Source organism: Quercus lobata, chromosome 9, assembly GCF_001633185.2.
Source record: "Quercus lobata isolate SW786 chromosome 9, ValleyOak3.0 Primary Assembly, whole genome shotgun sequence".
Classification (NCBI taxonomy): domain Eukaryota; kingdom Viridiplantae; phylum Streptophyta; class Magnoliopsida; order Fagales; family Fagaceae; genus Quercus; species Quercus lobata.
The window spans coordinates 15,274,887-15,298,537 of record NC_044912.1 but is presented as its reverse complement, the minus strand read 5'-3'; the positions used below and the strand labels follow the sequence as shown (position 1 = coordinate 15,298,537).

The 23,651-nt window shown below is 33.3% G+C and overlaps 3 protein-coding genes across 3 annotated transcripts; 2 read left to right on the top strand and 1 right to left on the bottom strand.

Moving 5' to 3' along the window:
- Positions 1-8,144: 8,144 nt before the first annotated feature.
- On the top strand, positions 8,145-9,917 carry LOC115960318 (transcription factor TCP19). The gene has a single exon (XM_031079151.1). It carries the CDS (start codon positions 8,550-8,552, stop codon positions 9,678-9,680), a length of 1,131 nt encoding a protein of 376 aa, XP_030935011.1. The 5' UTR covers positions 8,145-8,549; the 3' UTR covers positions 9,681-9,917.
- Positions 9,918-16,299: 6,382 nt separating this feature from the next.
- Positions 16,300-18,224, top strand: LOC115960795 (peroxidase 66). Its single transcript, XM_031079787.1, has 3 exons — positions 16,300-16,910; positions 16,992-17,180; positions 17,644-18,224. The coding sequence occupies exons 1-3, from the start codon at positions 16,692-16,694 to the stop codon at positions 18,205-18,207; spliced, it is 972 nt and encodes a 323-aa protein (XP_030935647.1). The 5' UTR covers positions 16,300-16,691; the 3' UTR covers positions 18,208-18,224.
- Positions 18,225-18,300: 76 nt separating this feature from the next.
- On the bottom strand, positions 18,301-23,367 carry LOC115960796. Its single transcript, XM_031079788.1, has 5 exons — positions 23,172-23,367; positions 21,910-22,157; positions 21,274-21,487; positions 21,001-21,155; positions 18,301-18,739 (listed from the first exon to the last, which is right to left on the bottom strand). The coding sequence occupies exons 1-4, from the start codon at positions 23,331-23,333 to the stop codon at positions 21,033-21,035; spliced, it is 747 nt and encodes a 248-aa protein (XP_030935648.1). The 5' UTR covers positions 23,334-23,367; the 3' UTR covers positions 18,301-18,739; positions 21,001-21,032.
- Between the last annotated feature and the right edge of the window lie 284 nt (positions 23,368-23,651).

The window sequence follows — 23,651 nt, the reverse complement described above, 5'->3', positions numbered from 1 at the left end:
GGTTTCCCCATAGGCTTGAGTCCGAGGACCATGCAATGCCTTGGTTCTGTCCAAAACCCAGTTTTCTCATCCAAGTAGTTGGTTTCCCCATAGGCTTGAGTCCGAGGACCATGCAATGTCTTGGTTCTGTCCAAAACCCAGTTTTCTCATCCAAGTAATTGGTTTCCCCATAGGCTTGAGTCCGAGGACCATGCAATGCCTTGGTTCTGTCCAAAACCCAGTTTTCTCATCCAAGTAGTTGGTTTCCCCATAAACTTGAGTCCGAGGACCATGCAATGCCTTGATTCTATCCAAAACCCAGTTTTCTCATCCAAGTAGTTGGTTTCCCCATAGGCTTGAGTCCGAGGACCATGCAATGCCTTGGTTCTGTCCAAAACTTAGTTTTCTCATCCAAGTAGCTGGTTTCCCCATAGGCTTGAGTCCAAGGACCATGCAATGCCTTGGTTCTGTCCAAAACTCAGTTTTCTCTTTGCGTGGGACCTTGGCTTTAGGGGAGTTAGCTCCTCGGCCAAGCCCCTAGAATTATCCGTGCGATTGACGCTACCAAGCGTAGCCCCTAGTCAAGAAGCATAGCCCCTAGCGGAACTTTACACTAAAACTCTATAACCAGTTGTTAAAAATGACAAAAGAACTCTCTCGACCTACCGCCTATGCCAACACACAAGCCTTCCCCACAGACGGCACCAATTGTAAGGACACGATTCGTAACGAATCGTAACAGTGTTGGGTTCGCACGTAAAAAGGCCCAAACAATATCATTTGTAGAGCGTGGGTTTGAAAGGCTAGGCCTTGATCACCAGGCGGTGGGTTTCTTGTGGTGTTCATACATGGTTAAGTTGTCTTCACCCCTAGAGTCTTTCTCCTGGAGGTGGGCTGGGAGGCTCTGGTTTTTTGGCCATTTTTCCCAACCCTCTGTTTGGTGCTCCTACCTTTTTATTATATAGTCCGTCTTGGTTGATCCTAGCCCTCCACTTGTTGGTCAGGCAGGTGCTTATTTCTGTATCCATCCCATCAACCATCCCCTCTTACTTTCTACTAGTTGCGAAGATCGAAGTTTACACCGTCCAAACGTCTTTTCTCATTAATCGGATCTGGACGTTGGCAGGTGCATTTAATGCGGGAGGGGGGGGGGAACGCATTTTCCTTGATCCAATTTTACACCCTACTTCCCTGTGGGCCCCATTCCATTCACATCCCCATCAGGGGGCTGTTTGGGGGTTGCCTTCACCAAGGCGTTGATCTTCCCATTGAAGTTCTGGAGTGCCGAGGACAGGGTAGTTTCCCAGCCGTTCCCCTTGACACCCCGGCCATCGATCACTCGTCCTCGGCAAAAGACTTCCTCGGCACAGGCCTTGGGCCCAGATAGAGTTTGGGCCGGATTGCAAACTTCCCGGACCCACAGTACCCTAAATGTATTATAGAGGCAATAAAAATGTCTAAGACTTACGTTTTAGTATAAAAAAACTCTTATAGTTCTTTTTTTTTTCTTTTTTTCTTTTTTGAGAATTAACTCTTTATAGTTCTTTTTTTGATACAAAATATAATTTTATTCTAGCATAATCTAAGTGTGTATGTGTGTGAAACTTTCTCCTGGAGACTTGACCTCTAGCCCTTACCTCTCACACCCCACAAGCACTTATACTTATGGAGTAACCATCACACCAATGGTGTGCGGTGATAACTCTTTATAGTTCTTAATAGTTAATATTGCATTACAATCTTTCAATGGGATATATGTGATCTTATCTGAAAAGTAAATATATAGCTAAATTTTATAATTTTAAAAGCTCAAAAGAGAAATTGAACTCAAGAACTTTCTTTTTTCCATAAGAATTCAAGAACTTTAAGTGGTGTTAGTTTACTTCTTTTTTCATACAGTATGAAAATTTTGGCTGCATTTTTTTTTAAATAAAATACACACCTACATGGTTATCAAAATGCGATCTGGATCGTAAAATCGCACGATTTTACGATCTCACCTCACCAAAATGTTTAGAATCGCACTAGGATCATAAAAATGGTAGGATCTTGTAGCATCGTATGTGTGTGAAACTTTCTCCTAGAAACTTAAACCCTAGCCCTTACCTCCCACACCCCCACAAGCACTTATACTTGTAGAGTAACCACCACACCAATAGTGTGCGGTGATAACTCTTTATAGTTCTTAATAGTTAATACTGTATGACAATCTCTCAATGAGATATATGTAATCTTATCTGAAAAGTAAATATATAGCTAAATTTTATAATTTTAAAAGCTCAAAAGAGAAATTGAACTCAAGAACTTTCTTTTTCCCATAAGAATTCAAGAACTTTAAGTGGTGTTAGTTTACTTCTTTTTTCATACAGTATAAAAAATTTGGCTGCATTTTTTTAACATATACTGATCGTACTAATCGTACACGTAACATATATCTCGTTAAACGACATCATGTTGTGGGCTGAGCGACATTTTGATAAATTTAAAAAAAAAAATAAAAAAAATAGGTACAAGAAAATTTAGACATCATTTAAAAAAAATGAGGACCTACTGTGGAAGAAATTCAATGTATTTGTATTAAACACCTCTCTCGGCCTTCCAACGACATCTTCTTATTTTCTTTTTTTTTAATATGAGATAGAAATTTTATTCTAATATAATCTAAGTGCATATGTATGTGAAATTCTCTCTTAGAAATTTGAACTCCGACACTTACCATACACATCTTATAAATACTTATACTGATAAAATGATCACCACACAAAAAGTATACAAAATACTTAAAAAGGTAATTGTCACTTTCACATCATTGCTAACACTTATTGATAGTCTTCATACATTAAAAGTTGAATAATTGTTTTTGACTAATATAATTATTGGACGGTGGAAATGTCTTATGCCACATAAAGTAACACAAAAAAAATCACAATTAATTGAATGGATGAATTGTGATTTTTTTTGTGCCACTTTATGTGGTACTAGAAAGACTCATTGGATGGTAGGACTAGGCTTTAACACGTCCTATCATCTTTGACAAAGGAGAGGGAGATTAGACCAAAGCCTTCACTCAAGCCTCTAAGGCCCCTTGAACACCCCAAATGAATTGAAAAGCAGAGAGAGAGATTCTCAAAGCATTAAATAGAGTGATCCCCACCAGACACTCAAGTCATGAGTGCTTTGTTTAATCTCGGCCTGGGCCCTCAGTATCTATCTCCTAGTGTAAGAAAGCTTCATTATTGGGCTAGTTCTTGGGCATTATAAAGTAGTTCCTATCAGGGGATATGATGAACTACGTTTTGGATTTTTGAAGCTAGATATTTTAAGTTGAGCTCCCTAAAACTATGAGTTCACCTCTCAAAAGGTAAAATGAAGTTAGATATTTTAAATTGATCAATAAAATAGTTCTCCAAAGAAGTTATGAATGAGACTAAAGCTATAAGGGTAATAGACATTGTAATGTAATAGGTATTACTATGACATAACTATTCGGTTGTTTGGTTATGTTTTTATTACAATAAATAATTATTCCTTATGAATAGCTATTCTTCAACATGAGGAATAATTATTCTCTATCAAAAGTACTGAATATCTATTCATTCACCTTTTGTAATAATTTTTTTAAAAAAATTCCTAAAAAGCCGTGTTATCACATCTTCAAAAGGAAATAAAATAAATTTTCCTTCTTGTTAATTATTAGCTCTATTTTGAACACCCTAATTTTAGGAAATTTGACTTAAAAATGATTTAATTACACATTTTTTTTATACTCTACTAAATTGTGGATGCATATTTAGAATTATATTCCTAAATGGTCACCAAACTAATAAATAGTAATACTTATTACATTCCAACTTAATGTATTCCTTGTAATACTTATTCCTATTCCCATGTAATAATCTTTACAATATACCAAACATGCCCTAAATGTATTATAGAGGCAGTAATAGAATTCTATTCTAACCTAATCTAAGTATGTATGTGTGTGAAACTTTCTCCTAGAGACTTAAACCCTAGCCCTTACTTCTCACACCCCACAAGCACTTATACTTGTGAAGTAACCATCACACCAATGGTGTGCGGTGATAACTCTTTATAATTCTTAATAGTTAATACTGTATGACAATCTCTCATTGAGATATATGTGATCTTATCTGAAAAGTAAATATATAGCTAAATTTTATAATTTTAAAAGCTCAAAAGAGAAATTGAACTCAAGAACTTTCTTTTTTCCATAAGAATTCAAGAACTTTAAGTGGTGTTAGTTTACTTCTTTTTTCATACGGTATGAAAATTTTGGCTGCATTTTTTTTTTTAAATAAAATACACACCTACATAAATATCAAAATCGCGATCTGGATCGTAAAATCGCACGATTTTAAGATCTCACCTCACCAAAATGTTTAGAATCGCGCTAGGATCATAAAAATGGTAGGATCTTGTAGCATCGTATGGGATCCTACTGATCCTACCAAAAACAAAAAATTTTGGTTTTTTTTTTTATGGGATAAATTTTTTGTTTAGATGAAACTTTAAGGGTTTTTATTTTTTCATGTTAGGATGGTATGGCTTTTTTTCTTTTCTTTTTTTAAATTATATTAACTTAAGAAAATGTTTTCTAGTTTCTAGTTCACTTGTAATCAAAATAAATGAATACTTCATCATTTCAAAATGAAGAATCTGATATTGGTTTTACTGCCTTTTAAGCTATAATGTTGTTAAATTTATTTGATCAATATACTAATTTGTGTTCTAATATTACTAATTTTTTTTTTATATATAATTTTATCAGTTATGCTTGTATTTGTATATTGATTTATTTATTTTTTTAAGCATGCTCTTTAATTGTTGCGGAGTGGTATAACTTGAATAGTTGAGTGTGAAATTGTATCTTGATATTTTTTGCAGCTCTAGTATACAAATATATAATGTCTACATAAATGATGAAATGGATGATGATGATTAGGAATTTAGGATGATGGTTATAATAACCTTAGAATGAGAATAATTAAATGTTCATTTCACCTTAATATTCATTTTGCTTTTGGAATTCATATTGTAGTTAGTTAGTTTCCATTTGCTAACTTATTTTGGATTTCAAACTTGGAACTTAGAACTTGAAAATAATTTTTCATATGTTTTGATAAATATTTTGGTATTTGGTTACTAATTAAACATTTATTGAACTTTTTAGATACATTGGGTCAAAACTTAAATATATTTGTTTCGTTAATATAGATTTAGCGATGTATGACATGCAAATTATATCATATGATGGAAATTTTAGTTTTTTTATGGATGAATTTATAATTAATGTGATTATTCGACAGACAAAGTCATTATCAATGTTTTTTTGCTTTAAATATGAAAATATGTAGGATCTTACGATTCACGATCCGATCCTACGATTTATGATCCCACTTATCTTCAACGATTCTACGTAGGATCTCGATTTTGACAACCTTGCATACCTATACCTATATGCATATATGTCTATGTGTGTTTCTATATATACTTTCAATTATTTTTTAGATTAAAATCTAGCCCCCTAAAGAAACATAGTTCCGCCCAATAAAGAAAATTAATTGTATTTTGTTTTACAATTATGACTATCTTAATTCTCAAGTGTACATGGGCAATAAATTTTTAGTTAAGCTTGTATTTTCTATAAATTTAGTTAATTAGGAAAATTCATTTTGTTTATGGGTTTGTGAATGCTCTTATTTCCTTTTATGCTTCCTTATGCTTTATCCATTGTTTTACAGCAAAATTGTTTCATCTTTGAAAATTAGTGGAATTGATTCGATATAAAGCGATGATAAAATGAGGCATGAAATATGGTTCTACAATAGAGAAATGCAGATAGTTTCCAAAATAAGTTTTCCATGTACACAGAGTTGTCATGACCTAAACCACGAAGTTAATTCCCTCATTGAATAAGCCTTTGTAACATGACAACTCACTATTGGCTATTGCATTCTTTTGGCTCGAAACTCTTATCTTGATAAGCTCCAAATTCGAGTAAAAATAAATTTCTTACTATGCATACGGCCATGGTTTTCTACAATGTTTTTTTTGTTAGCTTTATTTGCCTAATATATTTCTATTTGTTGGCAACTTCTTATTGTATACCCTAAATTGTCTGATCTGGTTTCCTTATGTATTGCAAAATTTTCCAAAAATTTACTATGCATTGAACATTTTTTATATTTTCTTAGGACTTAGGAGTAAGTCTCACGCGTGTGAGATCTACCCCATGTGAAAAGTCTCACGCGTGTGAGATCTACCCCATGTGAAAGGAGTATTACACATGTCCCTTTTTCAACAAGTTGGCCATAAGAGAGAGAAAGAGAGATTTATTTTGCTAAAATAAGTATTTGTATATATGATCACCGTCAAATGTCCATAATTATAAATGTTTGTGGTGTAATTTATAATAAATGAAACAAAATATCGAATGAATACAAAAGAAAAAAAAAAAGTCAATTAATTACATGAAATACCTAAATATAAATCGAATCACATCCAATCACTTTTATTAATTCTTAGCAAATATTTCATGAAATAGCAGAAACATGGTGCTTAAATTATATGAAATATTTGTTAAGAATTTTGTATTTCAACTGGCACATGTCGTTGTTTCTATCAAAGATATTCAAAATTCAAATTCTCTCTCTTTCATTATATTTATTGAATTATCAAAAAACCAATTAGTATATGGAATATTTATGTTCAGAGCTACGTACATGTAATCAAAAAGTCTCTAACTAAACTAAAACCTCTTAATGTTCTAATGAAAAGAGCCTGCTTCATTCAGCGGGCTCACAAGAGACCGAGGATTCACACAGTAATTCATTAATTCTATAAGCTATCTGTTGTTCTGTTGTTCGTAATAAAATATTAATTATTTATAAATTTCTCCATTTTTTTTACTCATTAAGTATTACTTTCTGGTTGTTGAACGTGGACAAAAACAACTGCAAAATATCCAGCTACTGTGGAATGGTCTTTTGCCATTTCTAAACCTGATCAAGCTGTATTCAAATACAATAATAAGACTAATGTACTTGCTCCATCCATTGAGAAATGTGATTGAGTTGGAGCTTGTTTCCCACGTGACTAACCCGCCCCAATAGCAATGGCAATTTTATTTCTCAGATTAAAAATAAAAAGACTCTTCGCAATATCTTAAAAGTACATGATCACAATTTTTATTTATCAAAAAAAAAAAAAAAAAAAAAGATGATCACAATTTTTTTATATTTTACGAATAAAGAGTTTAGTGAAACTACAAATAAATGCATCATTGCCGATTGCCATTTTAGTTTACAAAATCATGACCCATTATTTTTTTGAGATAAAATTTTAATTTATAGCATTCATTCTTAATGGTTACTTATTATCACCAAATCAAAACACTAATTAGTTTTGGTGCAGGCAAAAATTGAACTTCAAATCTCTTATTCGACAATGTAACTAAAACTAATTAGAATCCACAATCGTGATCCATTCTAACTGGAACCCACAATGGTGACCCATTCTAATTTTTTTATGAAAAAGTTTTCCACCATTTGATCCAGAATAAATTGGATTGATTGCAACTGATTCATTCTATTATATTAATTAAAGTTAAGATAAACAAAAATCTCCCGTTGAATTTTACTTTTTATTCAAATTGGAAGACAGAATTTGTAGAATTTTACTATTATTAAATCTATTAAAAGTTAGAATAAAATGCTACTATTTTATTGATCTAATCACTGAAACCAATTGCTTAATTTTGACTAATCAAAAATCAAATTTGACCCATAATGGCGATGTGGAGTGATATAATTGGCTCTTACACCAAAAATAAAAATAGATAATAATATTATTGGCTTAGGACCACACTCACCAGAGTGCACTGCGCTGCAAATTATAAAATAAATCACTCTCTCTGTGACAAAATTATAATTATATATATTACCTAATTAATAATAATAATAATAATAATAGTAAATAATTAAACAAACCATGCTATCCCAATTCCCCAATCACCCACTAAACCTAAGACCCACTACGTGTCACCATCTCCGGGACCCATGATTTCTCCAAGTAATCCCAACCGGTTGATCTCCTTCTCCCCTAAAAATAAATAGGGATTGAGATTTGAGAGGGCCCCCCTCGCTGGCAATTAGGATAAGTGGGGCTGGGGTTCATGTTCCTCTCTAGGGTTTCTTCTTCTCTCCCTGTGTTTCTTAATCTTAATCCTTGTTCTCTTATATATTTTTATATATTTACAAAAACCATTTCTTTTTTTCTTTTTTCTTTTTTCTTTTTTATTATCATTTTGACCAATCCTTCTTTCAATTCCTAAAAATCACTCCCTCCAATTCCCAATCCTCCACAGTACCTTAAAAACACTGTGCTTCCTCATCTCTCTTTTGAATTTGAAAGTAGTTGAAACCATTAGGCCAAAAAAAAAAAAAATCTGGGTTTGGTTCAAAAATCAAAACTTGTTTCTGGGTCTTTGTTAAATCCTTGAAAAATTGTTGCTTTTGTTGTTCAAGATCATCAAGATTGAAGATTTGGGTATGGACCAAAAAGAAGAAGAAACACCCAACAATCAAAGTCCATCACAAACCCCACCCCCGGCGGACCCACAACCGCCGCCGCCGCCGCCGCCGCCAAAAGAAGAGGTTATAGAAAGCGAGCAAGACGACCTGTCGTCGTCCCCGTTAAAGCTAAACGACACGATGAGTCTCATCCAGGTCCCAATATCGGCTTCATCAAGAGCTGTGGTGGCGGCAAAGGCAAAGAGACCCTCAAAAGACAGGCACACAAAAGTGGAGGGTAGAGGCCGTAGGATCCGTATGCCCGCCACGTGTGCGGCCAGGATCTTCCAGCTGACACGCGAGCTTGGCCACAGGTCAGACGGTGAGACTATCAAATGGCTACTCGAACATGCGGAGCCAGCTATAATTCAAGCCACGGGGACTGGAACTGTGCCAGCTATTGCTGTCTCTGTAAATGGTACGCTGAAAATTCCAACAACCTCTCCTTCTAACCCAGATGATGAAGACGACGTTATTGACGAGGACAACAACAATAGCAACGACAACAACGTTGTGCAAAAAAAACGCAGAAGAAGGGCGTCACAGAGCTGTGATTTTATCAACGTGAATGAGCGTGTTGCTTCTGTTTCTGCTGGGTTAGCACCAATAGCACCGTTGCCTATGTGGCCTGTGAGTGTGGGAGCTCATAATAATAATAATAGCAATGGTCATGGTGGGCCATTTTTTATGTTCCCAAATGGGTCTATTAATCATCACCAGGCACAATTGTGGGCTATTCCAGCGGGTGCGACTCCTATATTCAACGTGCAAGCAAGACCCATATCTAATTTTGTGTCAGCTGTGCAACTGCAAGTGCCACCTGGTGCTGGTGCTGGTGGGGTTCGTGTTCAATTGGGTGAGGTGCAGGGTTCGACTGCTGGTTCTATTTCAAGTGGTGGTGGTGGTGGTGCTACGGGTTCGGGGAGTTGTTCATCTATGGCGCCCAGTTCGAGTTCCGGGACCAGTGGTGGTGCTACAACTAGTAATAATAATAATAGTACTGGTACGACTCAGATGCTTAGGGATTTTTCAATGGAGATTTATGATAGGAAGGAGCTTCCATTCTTGGGTCGGATTGGGAATTCACAAACACCATGTTCAAAACCATGAGGGTAACAAGGGGGGTAAAGAGTTGTTATAGGGTTTTAGACTTTTTTTTTTTTTTTTTAATAATAAAAAAAAAAAATTAAGAAAGAGATTAGTCCACTTTTTGTTATCTGGGTTTTACTTATTCAAGGCCAAATACTTTGTATTTCCCTTGCTTTATTATCTTTTTTTTCAATTCGCTAGATTTTACAAGATGTGTCCTACTAATAACATTATTATTATGCACATGATGCATCATCATATTAACTCTCATAGTGTGGATTCCATATGCCAAATATGAGAAAGAAAATGCATATACATATCCATAATACTATGAGAACGAGGATGTGAATATACATATCCATACTATAAAAAAGAGGATGTAAATATCATATGTATAAGATAATGGATTTTGTTGATTAGGGGATTAGGAGATACTTTTAGAAATTTTTTATGAGAAGGAAATAAAGTAACTATTTTTTTTTTTTTGGTTAGTTTTTTACATTTTTTTTTTATAAAAGTGGTATCAAAATTTTCATAAAATGGTTCATTGACAAATGCTTTAAAAACATTCGTTAAGTAGACTCTAAGATAATTATTGATATGACTGAATTGATAGACTTATTAGATTCTTAGTTAATGATTTTTAACGGTTGTGTTAATGACTTTTTAACGGTTCTTACTTGGATCCATTGTTTTATCTACTAATAACAGCTTCTATTTTTTGGGAAGATACTAACAACAACTTGATGCACCAATGGTTATGAAATTTTTTATGACTTTTAGAGCGTTCCCATCTGGGATTTAAAAAAAGTTATATTTTACAATCTCAAAATTTACTTTATTTATTTTACCATCTCATTTTACAACTCATTCAACATTTCAATTTCTATTTTTATATACAACTCATTAAAATAATATAAAAAAACATCAAATAATATTAAAAAAAAAATCATGTTTCTCTCTCCTCTTTCATTTCTTTTTCCTCTCTTCACCTTTCTCAATTAAAATAAAAGTTTTTTTTTTTTATTTTTTTTTTTTATATCCAAGTGAATAGTTGGTTCTATATATAAGAACCAACTGTTCACAAGTTCTAAATTTTTTTATGAATCCATATCCAAATGGAGCAACATTTTTGAAGTTTTGGATGTAAAATAGCAACTTGGGGGTGTTTACACCCCAATGCTAGTGCTCTTAATAATTAGGAAATAAGATATGGAGTTCCAAATCATAGATATAGGAGATCACAAAAGATATTATGTATAATTTTTAGTGTTAAATCTTATTACACTCTCTTAATTGCACACTTCAATACACATATCTTATGAAATCATGTTTTTAAAATACAGAAAGATTTCAAGTAACTGAACATTATGTATTCAGTATACTTAGTGTGCAACTTTCATCGTGCTAATTTTTATCAAATTTTTATCCATCTAGACTTATGTATTGAAATTCCCTATAAAAAAAAATAGCCTTATGTATTGCTAGTGGGTGAGAATGTGGTCACGTGAGTTGAGGACCTGCACGTGCAAAGTGGGTCTTTGATAGACCTTTTTTTTGCTAAAGGGTCTTTTATAGACTTATTTTATATATTGCATCAGATTCATATGTGAGTGTGAAGTAGTAGTAGTGGGGGTATGCCGTATGCATTGATGGTGGGTCGCCCCAACAAGAAAAGGTAGCCCCAGAAAAGGGGGGTGGGGGGTCCAGCAAGGAACTAAAAAGTCACGTGAGTAGGGTGATACACGTGTGCGGTGGGTCCTAGTTTTTGGAAAGTGTAACAATGAAATGGTGGGGGTCCACTGAGTTTGTGGGTCAAACAAAAAGAAAAGGTAAGGTGGTCCGTGGACCAAGCCGAGTGGTTCAATGTGGGCCACGACTTGTAGACATGTGACCGTCTGCGTGGGGCACGTGTCCCTAGGATAGATTGGGACCTCCCCACCCCCACACACCTTGTTCTTTGACCTCGTGGTACTGGTCCTCACCTACACCTCGCATCTACGTGCTTTGCTTTTTTGAATACCAGCTGGCCTTTTCTGACACAGCATTTTATATGATTTAAGAAGAAATTTGGGATCAATTTTTGCTCTTATTAAAAATTAATTAATATCTTAATTTAATAATAATAATAAATACAATTATTAGACCTAAATATTATACGTTAAAACTTTATATAAGAAAATAATAATAATAATAAAGGTTAGTTTAACGTGTAAAATTTTTTCTTGTCTAGTTAGAAATTTGGATTCAATCTATAACTAAACTTAAAACTGAAAATTAATTAGTATTTTATCCTATTATTATAAAGTGAATATTAAAGGTTGAGTTCAAGTTACACTTGATGTAACTCTAAGTAATATTACACCCCCAATAACTTATTATAGAATTCATATTTTGAAAATCTCACCGTTGAATTATATGTTCTATATGTTCTTAACATTCATGCCAATTTTTATGTCAATTAGATATTGTTTACCATTCGATCCGTAAACTCATTTTTTATACATTATTTTAAACTACAAAAACTTGAATTTCAACAATTAATTGATGACATGACTATTAATCTTTGAACACCTTAAAATTTTGCAAGTATAGAGAATATATAAAGATAATGTAACTTAACGGTAGATTTGCCAAAATTTTTATCTAATTAAAAAATATTAAGTGATGTAATATTACTTTGAGTTACACCAAGTATAACTTGAACCCAACCCATATATTAAATATTTGAATATTACAAATTTTACTATATTAATTATATACTAAGAACCGTCAATAGCGTTATATATCAACTAATTGACATATCATGGTATTTTTAACGAAAACATTTAGGATTAAAGTATTAAAACCCTCAATCTAACTATCGAATTATCAACAACAAAAAAAAACTTTACACGAAAAAAAAAAAAAAAAAAAAGTTTCAAGTTTCATTACTTATGCAATTAGTCTATGGGTGTTTTGAACTCAAAAGTCTCAAGTTTCATCTACAATACTATCAGTTTATGGATATTCCAAAATGCCTTGTGTTAGTAAGTAGAATAATAGATATTCCAATATGTCTTGTGTTAGTAAGTGGAATAATCTAATCTAAAGTTGTAACACTACTTTCTTATATAAAAAAATAAAATTAAAAAAAAAAAAAGAAAAAGGAAAGGTTTATAAGTATGCAGCAATTGTGGCATGTAACAGCAAAAAAAAAAGGGACTAGTGTCTAAGATCCAAACACACATGGCTCTTAAACACGTGTCTCTTTTCTTTTTGTTGCCACATACTCGTATATGCAGCAATTACCGCAGCAAAACATTTCTCATTAAAAAATAACCTTATAAACACCCATCACAAAAAATAAAGGCAATAATAAATATTCTTGGTAAAGCTTTATATTTTCCAAACTATCCGTGTGGGGACCTCTAACCTTTTGCTAGGTTCTTGCACGTGGACCCCGTTTTATGTGAAGCATTTCCTTCCAAGCTTTTTTTTTTATTTAATAAATCTTTTGAAATTAGATTATTGTAAATGTAGGTCCATAGAATATGATGAGGACGAGGCAGAGGTGATGCTATCATATTAGAATGTATTATTGGAGGATGCTGATTTTATACGGCGTTCATATGGTCTCAGCAAATATATATAATTATATCTAAGTGTTGGTTTGATCAAATTAATTTAACCACCGTCCCATGTAGGCGAGTTGATACCCGAATTGTACAGAGACCGATCACTCAGGGGTTCAAGCCCCCGCACCCGCATTTACCCAGCAAAAAAAAAAAAAAGATCAAATTAATTTTTCCTTTGCTAATTTGATTTAATAAAAAAGTTAAAGCAAAATAAAATTGTATTTTTTTTTTTTTGAATCATTGAAGTTTTTAAAAATATGTAAATAAAGAAATAATCAATATAAGGGGAAAAAAACATTAAAATGCAAGTCAAATGGATACACTAAATGATTATCTGTAAATTTTAATATTTTATACATGTATTTTATTTTTGTTCTACAATATTTTATGTTTGGTAAAACTTAGTTTTAATGAAGTGTAAATGAATTAATTGATTTTTATAAAATAATTTGGTGTTTAAAGACTCTAAACAAATACATGTTTTATAACTCATTTGGGAGGGAAAAAATAAATTGAACAAGATTATAAGGGATATTCTATAAATTCTCTTATTTGGGAGTTTAGTAAGAACGAATGGAATGATTATGACTTATAAGAAGAAGCTTATTTTATTCTATTTATTTATAAGCATTTCTACTTTTAAGAAGTTGCTTATTTTACTCTATTCATTTATAAGCATTCCTTGCAAAAATAGGAAGAATACTCATTTCTTTAATAAATGAAATGTGAAATAAAATTGTATATTTGCTTTATTTTGATAAAAGACAAATAAGATGTGAGTGATGTAATAGTAAAATGATGAATGGTATGACAATAAATTATATATTTAGTTAATATCCTTTTTTTTTTTAATAAACTCCCAAACTCGCTAGAGAAAATACACTATTATTTTCTATTTCATTCTATATATGATATATCAATTCTATCCATTTTTGTTAATTTATAAACTCCCAAATATGGTCAAGATCCTTGTAGCTTAATTGGCATCTTCGTATGAACAAAGTGTTTGGGAGTCTAAGGGAGAAAGAATTCGAGCTGTAGAATTAACAACATATTGTAATTATCTTAAAATAAAAATTCTCAAATATAGTGCATCTTCTTTTTTGGCATGTACTTAGTTTTTTTTTTTTTTTAGGGGAACATGTACTCAACTTGATTACACTCATTTACATTGGTACCTACCAAAAAGATGAGAACTTTTTTTTTATTTTTATAATCATTACCAAAACTCCTTCCCCCCCCCCCCCAAAAAAAAAAAATCATTACCAAAACTAATTGACAAGATAATTAATCCATAATAAATGGCAAGTATATTCAATACAAAGGTCAATTTTGCTTTTTTGTTTTTGAATCTCCTTTAAGGGTAACTCTTGTAAATTTGTAACCTGATAATCTACGGCAAGATTGTTAATGGTTTTGTAGTAAAATGGTGAATGATATAATAGTAAAAATACACTATTATTTTCTATATCATTACTCATTCCATCTATGATATATCAAATATAGTGCTTTTTTTGGGGGGGGGGGGGGGAGGATATTTTCATCTTGATTCCACTCATTTACATTGTTACCTACCAAAAACATGAGAACCTTCTTTCTTTTTTCTTTTATTTAACATTTTCAAAACTAATTGACAAGATAATTTATCCAAAATAGCTAAGAGTCTTATAACTCAACAAATTGGCACCTCCTAGTGTTTCAAATAAAGACATCTACGATTCAAATCTCCCCTATTTCCCATTGTAATTATAATTAAAAAAAATAATAAATAGAAAGTATATTTAATACAAAATGCATATGTTGCCTTTTGGCTTTTGAATCTCCTTCATAATTGGAGAAGAGGAGATTTGAATTCTAGACGTTTCGCTAGAAGATATGAATTGAGTTACAAGATTCTTGGTTGATTATTATAAATAAATATAAATATCTTATTGAATATGATTTTTAATCTTCCTCTTTTTATGCAAGAATGTTGAGAGAGGCTTACCTATTGCCATTGGTGTACCATGTAAGTAACTTGTTTTAACTTCGTCCTAAGGAATTTTTTTTTTTTTCTTTCTAGCCGTGATTCCGTTAGACCATTATTGGTCAGATCTTTGTTACCCTCTGTTTTTTTGGTGGTTGCAAAACCTTTGTAACTTTGATACCCTAAAAAATATCTTTTAAGTTCTAATCTGACCTGGGTCTAAAAAGAATTAGAATGGGCCCAATTTGGGCCAGTTTTCTCTCTATTGAAAGCCCAATCAAAAATGCACCCACTTGAACCGAATGACAAAATATAATTTTTTCTAATTAAGAAAAAAAATATAAAATTAGACCCTTAAGTCTATTTGACAGTGCATCCAAATGACAAATTAGGGAAGATAGTGCACATACATATCGTAGGTTCTACTAGTTAACTTAAATGGTAAACTCTCTTTCTTCGAATAAGAAATCTGTCTTTGAATCTCATCTACACTAAAATACTAATGGATATCTTGGCTAAAAAGGCAAACAATATATTCAAATCCTATTTTAACTATATATATAACCACATTTTTTTCAGAGCTACAAATTTTAACATAGTCCATTATTCTGTCATTTCTCTTTAACAACTAAAAAGACAAATAAGTATTATAAAGTCTTGGGCAAAATTTGAAATTTCTTAGATCTTTTATCATACGCAACACAGTTCCAACTCTTTTCTGTGTAAACTACAAAAATTTTCAGTTCCTTTTCCTTCACTTTCTTTGCACCAAAACAATATATTACGAACCTTCCTTGAAGGGGGATTAAAAAAATATAAAATAAAATAAAAAGCAGCAAAGAAGACGTACAGAGTTTATGTACTCCATTTTTTCCCTCGTGTACTGTCTTGCTTTAACCAACTAGATAGAAATGCACCAACAAAAACATGTCCTTTCCTTATTGTTCACATTTGAAATCTGCTGATTTAGCAATATTTAAAGAATAATTCTATACAGCTACAATATTTGCATTGAATTATAATAATAAAAACCCCCCAATTTCCATAGAGTGCATTTGTTTGGTAGACTATGCCTCAATTCCAAAATTAAAATCCTAAGCATCCTGTTAAATAAAAATTTATACTTAACACATAAAGATATACTATAACAGAACATGCCTTTGTATAAGCTGATCCTCAGTTAAATTGCTTTGTTGTTCCTTCAAGATAAGTGCTTAATTAGGTGGAGATACTTGGTGCAAAAGCAGATTAAAGGCAGAGTCAAATTTCTAAGGGTCAGTCCTACTCATACATTGAGTGGCTTCAAAGCATTAACACAATATACATGCAATGTTTAATTAATTTTTTATTTGATGATGAACTATATATACTGCTAAGCTCCATGAAACTTTCGTCACCATTTATCATTTAAGTTCCAGTTCTTCTATCTTCATCATAATCGAAAACCAAATGGCTGTTTTTGCACAAAAAATGCACACTTTCACAACAATTTTCCTTCTCTTACTAATGGCTTCATCGTCAACAGCATTGCTGGATGCTCATTATTATGATAAAACATGTCCACAGGCTGAGAAGATCATTTTAGGGACAGTTTATAATGCATCCATGCATGACCCTAAAGTTCCAGCTCGTATCCTAAGAATGTTCTTCCATGACTGTTTCATAAGGGTACAGCTTCTCTCTCTCTTATGCGCGCGCGCACACACATTATTGTTGAAATGGCTATATAATTCTCTTAATTATTTTTAGGGATGTGATGCCTCGGTGTTGCTGGACTCAACTCCAGGGAACCAAGCAGAGAAAGACGGACCTCCAAATATTTCAGTTCGATCATTCTACGTGATAGATGATGCCAAAACTAAACTTGAAATGGCATGTCCACATACAGTTTCTTGTGCTGATATAATTACAATTGCAGCAAGAGATGTTGTAACCATGGTAATTTGACTAATTTCCTTGCTAGCTTTCTACCTTTTGATTAAATAAATTTGTTTAAGAGAATCAGTCAATGCTTACTTAGTTAACCACCCTAATTTCATATTTAGCATCTAGTCAACAACATAAACATGAAACCTCTCAAGGATATTAATTGGAGCAAGCAACAATAGTTTTTTTTTTATAAAAAAAATATGTTTTTAAAGGCAATTTAATTTATAGTTGTTTTCCTAGGGATAATTATTAGGGACTCTTGACATGATACTCCAAACCAATTAAAATAAACCACCTAATACAAAAATTAACTTTTCACGCAACTTTTTGAGTTTATGTCATATTTTTGTATCAGATGACTTGTATTTATTGAAGTAAAGTATCAAATTACCTGTACCATGGACTATCTAATAATTATAGGTTTTCCTAGTCGCCAAGAATATATATTTATTTTTAATAATTTTAAATTCAGTCTGGAGGGCCTCGTTGGAATGTGCTGAAAGGAAGGAAAGATGGAAGGATATCAAAAGCTGCAGAAACCATCAACTTACCAGCTCCAACCTTCAATGTAACCCAGCTCATTCAAAGCTTTGCCAAGAGAGGTTTAGGAGCCAAAGATTTGGTTGCTCTATCAGGAGGTCACACCCTTGGCTTTTCACATTGTTCTTCTTTTGAAGCTAGGCTACATAACTTTAGTTCAGCACATGACGTTGACCCCAGTATGAATAATGAGTTTTCACAAAAGCTACGAAAGAAATGCCCAAAACCAAACAAGGATCACAATGCTGGGGAGTTCCTGGACTCGACCTCGTCAACTTTTGATAATGACTATTATAGGAGACTGATGGCAGGAAAGGGTGTTTTTGGATCGGATCAAGCACTAGTTGGTGACTATAGGACTAGGTGGATTGTTGAAGCATTTGCTAAGGATCAAAGTTTGTTCTTTATGGAGTTCGCGGCTTCGATGGTGAAGTTAGGGAATGTGGGGGTTATTGAAAATGGTGAAGTTAGACTGAAATGCAGAGTGGTGAATTGAAAGAGAGCAAAGCCAACCCAAATTTATTATTTTGTTTCCGGTTTATATAATAATGTAAACACTTATTGTGTTACTGAGTTGTCTTTGAATAAATTTGATTAAAACTAGCATGTGTAGCCTAATATTAATCACACACTAATTACAAGGAAATCCAATGCACATATTGGCAGCAATAGAATTGCATATCAAAAGATTGTCTACATTCACAATGGCCTTTTCTTTTCTCAAGCCATTATCTGTGTTATAAAACAACAGCTTCTAATTTGAGCACATTGACGATCTCTAATTTCTAAGGACCATGCATTGGTAATAAAGTTTCTTGATATTTCTGTGACATAGAGAGCAATAAAAATATTCATTTTGCATACCGTTAATGAGAAATGTATGTGTATAGCATCAGATAGCTTTTTTGGCAGCACAGAGAATGGACAATAAAATCAAGAAATTTCTATTGAATCAAATCATCTTAGCATTCCATATTGGCTTTGGCTTGCTGAGTTGGCCACTTCAACAGTACAAAATTGGCACTCACCTGAAAAGCATTATTAATATTAGAATGATGGTGATACAAAACAATGTTCATTTTGATGACACTACACTAAGAATAGTTGTACTGGGGGGAAAAAATCTAGACAAAACAAAACTTTATTTTATGACAAAAATATGGTCAAGCAAATGGTTCCACAATTATACTGAATCTTTAATTTCTATTTGGGCTCCATATATGAGTAATTCCAACTGTATCAAAAATCAAAAGAATAAAATGTGCAAAAAACCAGATATAATCCCAAGATGAACCCAAAAGTAAATAAGCAGCTATTATATGCAAAGGACTATCACCTAGGAAAACTATGCAAAAGGATGCTAGTGTTAAAACAATTTTTATGTGCAGAGGTAAAATTGAAATTTCATTGCAAACGTCTCAATAGTTAAGGACCCACTGATTTGTTAGTTTAGACATTAAATTTGACCAAGAGGTGGACACTGCAAACTAATCTTAAATAGGGTTTTGAAGGCAAAGTTTTGTGATTTTAGGAATACATCACAAATTTCCCCCAAAGTTTAGGGTACATTACAATTATCCCCAACCAAAAATTCAACAGTCTTTCACCCTCCTTATCCCTCAATTTCCTTCCAATTTGAGAAGAAAAAAAGATGGTGCATCCAAAGAGAAGGGGAATTTCTCCATCTCCCTTCCCTCTCCTCCCTTCCTACCAAACCAAACCAGGTAAGGACACTCTCCTCCATCTCTTTTCCCTCCTTTTTCACTCATCCAGACACAACATTAAATTTTTCCTAAACTTTTTCTCATCACCTATACATCAAAACCTACAATCAAATTTTTATATTCAGCTGCGGCATTCAGCATCCTACATTTGTAAAGATCAGCCCCATTTGCCTTTAAACTGCAATCAATTCAATATATAAATGACCAACAAACTCTGAAAGCCCTCCTTTCATCATATATAACTCTAGAACCACAAGTTTAAAATGCTAAAGCCCACAATATAAGCATCTGTATGCAGTTTACCAAAATTTTCCTGTCCTACATCAGATTTGTCCAAACATTAGCTTCACGAGTAACCACAGTCATTGGTTTCCTATTTTTCTTTGATAATTTTATGATTGGAGATACGGGGATTTGAACCCAAGGCTCTTGGAAATGGTCTCCTATTTTTCATAACATAGAAACTTTAAGAATGATAAGAAACACCATCTGACTCATACGGAGAGTATAAGCTAATTGAGGAGGAGACTCTTCATTTTTTTATCAAGTCTAAGGGGTTTCAAATTCATTCTCCAACTTCACATTCATAACTTGGCTAAAATTTGGTCTGTAATACTATATTCCTGACTTCATCACAGTGTTCCTATGTAGTTTCAAAACCTCAAGCTATTCTTGTTGAGATATTTGTGGGGTATTGTGATACCATGGTTTACATGGATTGGATTAGATTAGCTTGTATTGTGCGGGCACATCCTGAGTCCCACATTGGGTGTTAAATAGTCTGAATTGGGCTATTTAGTGATTACAAGTAGCCTCAATTACAACTTGGTTAATCCAATTGGGGTATACATGCAAATGTGGCAAGTGTTTTCCTTGAGTCATGATAAAGATGTTAGGAATTTAAGTGGGGAAATTGCGTATCCTAGGATCCGGACTACATGGGTTGGAATAGATAAGCATATGTTTGTGCGGGCATTGTTGAGTTGGGTGTTTACTAGGTCAAACTGGGCTATATAAGTGATTATGAGGAGCCCCAATTGCAACTTGACTAGTACTTTTGGGGTATAAGTGCAAATGTGGCTAATGTTTTCCTTGAGTGGTGACATGTATACTTGGGTTCCACTGAGCTCTCTCTCTTACCCAAAAAAAAAAAGAAGAAGAAGAAGAAAAATAGAGTTATTTGTCTTATCCCAAAAAGGTAATCCCAATTCCCAAATGCCTTATTTCTCTCTAAAGATCAACGAGGAATAACCTGCAGATCTATCCCAAAGTTGCTGTAGGTGATCCAAATGTGGACCAGTTCCTTGGTTATCCACCAAAATAAAGGGATAAAATATAGTTACAAGCACAAATAAATCACACATCATATGGTCCACAATAACATCCTCTTAAACTAATTCTAAACTCTAAAGTAAAAAAGAGTTTTAGGTAAGGAGTCATCAAGCCTGCAAATTATCAGATGTTATGGCACCAGTCAATTAAAAACTAAATTTTACTTGCAAAAGATGATCAACAAGAGATAGAAAGGTAAGTGAGGAGATATAGCTTTCAATCGAGGAACTTACCAAGTCTGCTTAATCTAAGATGACTACACCCATCAGGCAAATGCTACATCTGAACGGAAGACATACTTAACACCCTTTGCAACATTACGGGCTTCATGCAACATACACTTAGCCCCATGAATATGTAGGAGAGCCATCCCTTCAGTGGGAGCCACCTTCAAAGTTAAAGTTACATCACAATGCATATTCCAGAAAATGTAACTGAAAAAAAGGGAAAAAGAAATTTAAAACAAAAAGGGTAGGACAAAAGAGAGAATAACCAAAGGAACTTACCTCAGCCACAACAGCATTCCTTGAACCGTAGAAGACTGTCTCTCCTCCGACTAGAGGATCTGAGGAAGGATCCTTGGGGCTGCTCAAATCAGTTTTGGCATTGGGTTTAAGACCACCACTTAAATATATTAACAAAGTATAATGGGTTCTCTTTCCCTCATCAAGATCAGCACTTTCATCAATATGCCGTCCAAAGCGTTGACCAACCTTGTACCTGATCACTCAAAGCATCCAAAATAATATGAAGTTTCAAGGCAAAGAAGGCAAAGAATTTTGGCTAGAGCTTTTCATAAAGACTATATATATGTGTGCGTGTGTGTGTGTGTATATAATTCAATAGTTGGGGAAGGGGGATTTGAACCTTGGATGTCTCCATTGGAAACACCAAGAGGTGCTAATTGAGCTACAAGGCTCCATATAGAATAGCATATAAAGGAAAAGTGAAAGTAATAAAATCCTATGTCTATATCATGAATAGTCCTTCCTACACTCTACAACGTTCAGAGTTAAAGAGATGATTTGCCATCATCAATAAGTTTCACTATATGATTCTCCTTTGAAAACTAGATAGCTACGCGTTTATATCATCTATAAATGAGAAACGGAGCATGGACTCATGGAAAATTTTCAACCAACCTGTAGAACCTGATATTTGGATTCAAACCAACAGCAACCTTTCCTCGAATTTTAATATCCGAAAAAAGTTTGTGTAGTCCAGACTCCCATATTGTTTCTGCAAGAACAGGATCATTCACAGAAATTCGATCATTATCTCTGTAAGCTTCACCTTTTGTTGGACCAAGACTTCCTTGGTGGACAAAACCAATAGACTCTGCAGCTTTAATAAATGCCTTTGATTCAGCAGATGTGAAGAAATTCTGCACCTGGATATCTCAAACATAGTAGAAATATTACAACCGATAAAACTCAATAACTTATTCAACAAAATCATGTTTTAAATGGTCACATATATAGGATTGCCTTTCATGCCAGAATGAAAAGGCATAAAAGTAATAAAAGTGTAAGCCCCACACCATCCATCATTAGACAATTTAATTTCACAAACCTTGATAGTAACAAAGATACAACTTAAACCAAATTATTTGTTGACCACTTCCAATGATGTAAAGGTAGTAATTTTCATCTCATATCTGAATTTTTCAAACTTCTCCCCCATTGGTTTTTACCTCTACCTTCTCACTAAGGCATTAAACCAGGATCCTTTTCTTTGTTATCCTACCAAGTACTAATAGCCACCTATCAATTCCAACTCCATTCCTTAAAGAAATCATGGTTATATTACAATTAACAAGCTATGTCTGAAACTCATGACATAAATTCAATTTGTTTGACAAATAAACAAGCTTGAAAAAGCTTCTAATGAATCCCAACAAATTAACAACCCGGGTTCATTTCCACTCACTAGTCACCACGATAAACATCCTATTAATTAAAAGTACCCACATCCCAAATAAAAAATTTATTCATTCATGAACTCATGAAATGCAATTGGGCATCATTGCAATTGTCAAAATTTGCAGTAAAATGGAACACCAAGCGTTTCCCGCCCTTCCAATCAACATCCTAGAATAATTCAAAAGAACCCAATTGCTAAATATCCTTAAAAAACTGAAATTTAGTGAAAAAATTTATTCCTTTTACGCATAAAATGAACTATGGAAAATACAGGTATACAATTGCAAGTCCTAAACTTGATAACAATAACATGACACAACAGGACAAACACCCTTCTTGCCCTGAAACACAAATCACAATGGACAAACCACAATAAATCAAGCTCATATGCTGTCTTAAACACAGGGCACACATGCACAAACAAGTGTTCAAAACAAATAAATAAATATGAAGAAGGGCAAATATGGGATGAAAATTCATACAGTAAAAAGATCTGTATCTTTGAGGTGAGTGATCTGGATGTTTTGTTTGGGTTTGATGAGTGGCCACTTTGATGTTGTTAATGTTGGGTTCTTCTGTTTCTTCGTATCTGCTTCTCTTTTCTCTGCCATTCTTCTCTTCTTTTTCTCTGATGTTTCTGCCATATTAAACACTGGCTTCTTTTCTTGCTCTTATGTTGGGCCAATTTGTTATTTTATTAGGCAAGATCTGGGCCTACTGTTGTGGCTTATATGGGCCAGGCCTGCACCATTTCTTGGACCTTTGTCGCCTCTGTCCTCTATGAGAACCAAGCTAAAAGTTGATATGATTTAAAATTTTAAAATTAGAAGTGCACTATATATATATATATATATTAAAGTAAGCAAAGTAAAACCAGCCATGAAGGCGGTAGCAATAATTGTTAAAATAAGATAATTAAAATAGAACCAGCCAAGAAAGCAATAGCAACAAGTATATGAAAC